The sequence below is a fragment of the Ceratotherium simum genome, chromosome 29 (genome assembly GCF_057802395.1).
Source record: "Ceratotherium simum simum isolate JZ-2026a chromosome 29, ASM5780239v1, whole genome shotgun sequence".
In the NCBI taxonomy this organism is placed as follows: Eukaryota; Metazoa; Chordata; class Mammalia; order Perissodactyla; family Rhinocerotidae; genus Ceratotherium; species Ceratotherium simum.
The window spans coordinates 39,907,326-39,913,222 of NC_141928.1; the positions used below are offsets into that span (position 1 = coordinate 39,907,326).

At 44.3% G+C, this 5,897-nt stretch overlaps 1 protein-coding gene across 1 annotated transcript; it reads left to right on the forward strand.

Annotated features, from left to right (window-relative positions):
* The first annotated feature begins 1,176 nt into the window (after positions 1-1,176).
* Positions 1,177-2,136, forward strand: LOC101391635 (olfactory receptor 13C7-like). Its single transcript, XM_087419610.1, is given in 1 exon segment — positions 1,177-2,136. A coding segment is annotated over 1 exon segment (960 nt).
* Positions 2,137-5,897: the final 3,761 nt, after the last annotated feature.

Sequence of the window (5,897 nt, forward strand, 5' to 3'; positions counted from 1 at the left end):
GGAGCACAATCAGTGACAGGATGTTAGTCTGGGCGACATATGTAGCAGCTGAATCAAAAGGCTCAAGGACTGTTAATGTCCACTGATTTCTGCATGGACACTCACCCAGAGGAAAGGTGACCCAGTAATATGATAAGAAAAAAAAAGCACTGCTTTAGTTACTGAAGGAAACTAGATTTCGAGAAGCTGTGATCCACTGCGGGTTTTTGGAGCCCGTCCTCTGTCTATCTTCATGGAACATCAGATTCAAACTATTAGGACATATCAGCATTTCCAGAGCAGGAAGTTATCTTGGAGACCCCCTCGCTTTCCCTTGCTTCTCTCCGTGTCCAGTCTCCTTTTGTCTTTGAATGCACAGCTGGATTCTGTATCATCAAAGGAACCTTCCCCTTTGAGGGGAAAGGGGACCCCTGTTCCCACCAATACCCTGAGTCCCCTTTCAGATGCTCTGGCCTCTCCCGAACCCTTCTGCTTCCCCTCCCTGCCAGGTTGTGAACCCACTTAAACCTGGGCTATGGGTCACCCCTGCTCCTCAGAGGAATTGTCATACCCACATACTGGGTGATACACAAGTGTATGGTGGATAGATGTTCAGACACAGATAGATGGATGGATGAACAGATGGATGGATGGACGGATGGACAGACGGATGGATGGATGGACAGACGGATGGAAAGCCCTGGAATTTGTGTTGCCCATGAGAAAGGAGATTCTTGGAAACAACAGGAGTATGTTTTTTGTGAGAATGATCTAGAGAGAAGAAATAAAGTGAATATTCACAACTAATCATTTCACTAGTACCTGGCACAAAGTGGGAGAACATGGAGCAAACTGAAAGTCACTTTTCTGATCAAAGTTTAATGAGATGAACTGCCATATAGGATATAGGACCACTAAAATGAATGTGTTTTGTGTCTTGTCTCTGATCAAATGTATTAAATTATCAGAATCATTATTTTAAACATTGTAAATTTAAAGTCGGATGGCCCCAAAGTAATTTTTGATCTTATTACTCCTTTTCCCTGTAAAGAAATAGAGACTGTGGACTTGCAGAACTGTTTGCAAATCACTCAGCCTGACTGGAACTCCAGACCAGACGCCCTGGACTTATGTGAGGCAAAGAATGTTGAGTTTGGATCTCGGAGTATTTTCTTCCATTGAAGGAGGAGACACAACATGGAAAGTGCCAACCAGACTGCCTCTGTGGCAGAGTTTATTCTCCTGGGCCTCTCTGCCCACCCAAAGCTGGAGAAAATGTTCTTTTTGCTCATCCTGTCAATGTAGCTGGTGATCCTGCTGGGCAACAGGGTCCTCATTCTGGCAACTGTGTCTGTCTCTCGCCTGCACACACCTATGTACTTCTTCCTGGGGATCCTCTCCTTCCTGGACATCTGCTACACAACCTGCTCAATTTCCCTCATTCTTGACAGCTTCCTGAGCCCCAGGAAAACCATCTCCTTCTCAACCTGTGCCGTGCAGATGTTTCTCTCCTTTACCATGGGAGCCACAGAGTGTGTGCTCCTGAGCGTGATGGCATTTGATCACTATGTGGCCATCTGCAACCCCCTTAGGTACCCCGGGGTCACGAGCAAGGCTGCCTATGTGCCCGTGGCTGCCAGCTTGTGGGCAGCTGGAAGTGCTGCCTCCATGGTTCAAACATCCCTTGTGATGAAGCTGCCCTTCTGTGAGAACAATGTCATCAACCACTTCACCTGTGAGATCCTGGCTGTCCTGAAGTTGGCCTTTGCTGACATCTCCATCAATGTGATCAGTATGGGAGTGACAAATGTAATTTTCCTTAGAATCCCAGTCTTGTTCATCTTTATCTCTTATGTGTTCATCATTGCTACCATCTTGCAGATCCTTTCAGCTGAGGGGAGGAAAAAGGCCTTCTCCAGCTGCTCTGCCCACGTCACAGTCATGGTCGTCTTCTATGGGACCATCCTCTTTATGTATGGGAAACCCAAGTGCAAGGACCCACTGGAGGCAGACAAACAGGGCCTTTCAGACAAGCTCATTTCCCTCTTCTATGGGGTGGTGACCCCCATGCTCAACCCCATCATCTACAGCCTGAGGAACAAGGATGTGAAGGCTCCTCTGAGGAAACTGGTGAGTCAGAAATGCTTCACCCAGTGATGTTTGGAGGACACATGTCCCTGTAGTTCTGTGCCTCTTGGCTGTTTTCACCCACAAATCTCAGAAGAATGGGTCCCCCAAAGAAGATACACCTGAAGAATGATTACCAGAAAATCAAATTATACATGTAATGGAGAACTTTGGCTGTTACTGGACCCGATTGTTATAAATGATGAAACCTAAAACTTGATGGGAGTGTGACTTCAGGGGATGGAAGTGGAATCCTGCTGAAAACAATAAGTGATTTTTCTGATTCTCTACTGTGTAAGTCTGAATTCACCTTTGTGAGCAGGTTGTTCCTTTGTTTTGGCAAAAATAGCTTAGTGTACCTTTGTGTTACGTAAAGATCCAAGATCCTACTCTGGAAAGGAAACACTGAAGACAATGTGGGGCAAAACTTCATGACATAACAGCATAAAAAATTGTCTTTGTTGTAGATGAAATGGCACACCTTCAAATTTTATTTTTCTGGGAGGCAGGGCTGAGACTGGAGATGAGAATGAAGCTGGCCTTTTTCCTTTCCCTGAGACTCAGAGAGGTTGGGACCATGTAGATTTCATGTAAGGCATTTCTTTTGAGGGTAAGTAGGCCAGATCCTACAACATGCGTGTAGAGAGAGGATCTTAGCCTAGGAGCACTCAGAGCTGGTGTCTGGTTTTAAGCTTCATTTCCCTGCCCTCAGTAAGTCTTATTTACGTACACAGTCTGGCCCTACCGTCTGGAGAGTTAAAGGATGGACCTGTAGGAGGAGAGCAGAGCCAGGGCACCACAGCAGCCTGAGGGAGGCTGGAGTCAGGATGGTGAGACGTGACTAACAGAAGATGGAGCGAAGTGGCTGACTGAGGAGAACTAGAATGATAAAAGTGAAAGGCAGAGCCAGTTTGCCGTGCACCTGACAAGAGGTCCAGAAGTAAAATATGTAAGGATCTCAGGCAGTAGAAAAACAAAAAGGGGCAAAGATATTGTGAGAGAGAGAACTTCAAATGTCACTTTTTCCTTGAGGCAATTGGATGTCCATTTTTTCCTGAAAATCAAAACTTTCTAATGAAAACAAACACTCCCTGCCTGCCTTGCTTGGGTGTCCCGGGATCCTCCTGTCTTGGATGTGGCCAGCCACTCTCTTCGGCCCCACAGATGCTCTGTTGCCCCTATTGGGCAGAAATATGGACACCAGTGACTGCCTGTGTGGCCTCTTAAACAGTCTCTTGGGCTGTAGGAGCCCAGGGGCGTGTTCCTGTTTCGCTTTTTCAAACTCAGTATTATCTGTCCCACTCTGGCGTGAATTTGCCTTTTCCTATTGAGCACAGAGCCCATTTACTCTCTTCTTATCTCACTATAGAGAGGATGGCTTCAACTTGGATAAATTCCAACGTTTTATAAGTCAAGAATTGACTTAAAAATGAAACATACTTGCAGAACAAAATTTCTTTTAAACATACTTCATTTTACTGGTTTTGACTTAGTTCCTGTGCCTAGTGTGCCTAGTTCCCCCAGCCCAGATCCTTCTATAGGACCGAAGGACATGTTCCTCCAGCTGCTGAAGGTACTGTTGGCAGACAGCCTCCAGCTGACAGTCGTCTTTGGGAATTAGCTAAAGAGGGCTCTTAGCTGAAGACAGCCAACTCGCCCAAAGTCACGCCCCCTCTTTCGGGGCAGCCCATATCCAATGACTGATTGATGAAGGGATGTAAACATCTTGCCCCAATGCAGGACAACTCTGAAGGGCCATCCCAGTGCCAGAGTTCCCCACGGGGTTGACTGAGGCCTTTGTTGAGACTGCATCACATCCTAACTTCTCCCTCTGTTCAATCCTGCTTCCTTATCCTCCCTTCCACCAGTGTTGATCCCAAGAGCACTTCCTAACAAACTTCTTGCACCCCAATCTCCATCTCAGAGTCTGCTTCCCAGCAAACCCAAACTGTAACACTGTGCAAACTCCGATGCTCAAGTAACGCATGTGTTCTCTTTTCAGAGAAAGTTCTATGGACACTGGCAATACTTAGCAAAAATCAGGTAGAGTTGTTGGTGAGGCAGTATAGTGTTGTGTCAGCATCAGAAGCTTTGGAACCAGACCTTGGTTAGATTCCAGCTCCCATACTTAACCATGGCTGTAACCTTGAACTTTGCTTTCTACTGTAGATAATTTCTCTGAAATCTGCCTACCAACCCCATCCTGCCCACCTCCCTAGTGCAGTGTTTCCCAGTCTTTTTCTTGCCAGGGAACTCATAGAAAATAATGGAATTTGTAGGGCACCCTGTGGTAAGTGGATGAGTCTACTCATGGCTGAAGGCAATTCACCCGGGGGCTTAGGTCACTACATGTCCTGCTTAGTGACCCCAGGGGGACTCTGAGCTTGGCATGTCTGGAGCCTGTGGCATACTAGTTAGAAAGCCCTCCCAGAGGCAGAACCTCTCCTCCCTTAGCACCTGATGAGAGGGCAGTCATGCCCCTTCTCCTGGCCACAGATGATTGGACACTTGACCCAAACTGGGCTAATCATATTTTCTCTCCAAGGAATTTGGAATTTGGATATAGAGACCTTTGTTCGTTGGTGTAGTGCTCTTGAACTGAGAGACCACATAAAGCCAGGATTGATGTGGCCATGTGCTTTGCAAGAGAGAGAAAGCTGGTCTGCAGAGAAAGATGACAGTCAAATGCACACAGAGAACTATACTCATGTAAAAACAGAAATAGAGGCTGCAATACACGAGCTAAGACTTGGAGAAGTCCTTTTTATTTTATATCATGTGAAAATTTAAACCTATAGAAAAAGTACAGAAAATAATAGTGAATGAATCTGTAGGTATTCATCTCCCAGATCGAACAATAATCTGCTCATGGCCAATCTTGTTATCCATACGCTCATGGATTATTTCTCCCTCTCCTGGATTATTTTGAAATAAATACCAGATGATCATAGCATTTCTTCCTTAAATATTTCAGTATTTATCTCTAAAAATGATTAGTACTTTTGTAAAATATAAATAAATTACCATTATCATACTTAAAACTCAGCAGCAATTCCTTAATATCATCAATTATCCAGCATTTATATTTCCCCAAATGTCTTATAAATGCTTTAACTATTTGAATCTGTTTATTTGAACCAAAATCCAAATAAGACTACACAATATGATTAGTCTCTTTTAATTTATAGTTCTCTCTTTTTCTCTCTCCCTCTCGCTCTCTCCCTTTTAATTTACTTTTTTGGGAGAAAGGAATAGTTTCTCACTATGGGAAACTGTAGAGTTTGCCACAGTCTGCATTTTGCTGATTACAGTCCTGTGGTGTCTGTCCTTGTCTTTCCTATAAATTGGTGATTAAATCTAGATACTTGAGAGTTTTCCGTTTAGTGTAGTTTTGAGCTCATGGCTCCTGAGATCTTTTGACACGACCCTAGTATCTTTGACGTCTCCCTCGCTTTCTGGTATGTCAAGATGTTCCAGGTTCAACAGTTCCTCTCCAGACCTGGAAACAACCATTTTTTCCTAAGAAGCTTTTGTTTCCTTTAGTGGAGAATAGTATTTAGAAACCACAATCTGGGTGCTAGGGGTGCTATTGAGTTTACTGTAGTTTCAAGGCCTTTTCAGTCAAAAGAGCTAGGAAATACGTATATTTCCTATACCTGAATTGTAGTATGTATGGTAATCATCCATCCATGCATACATATCAAAGTAAAATCTACAGAATTTTTACTTAATCTCAGTGATTTCATACCTGTATCTCCTTCTTCCACGTACTACCTCCTCGTTCCAGAAAG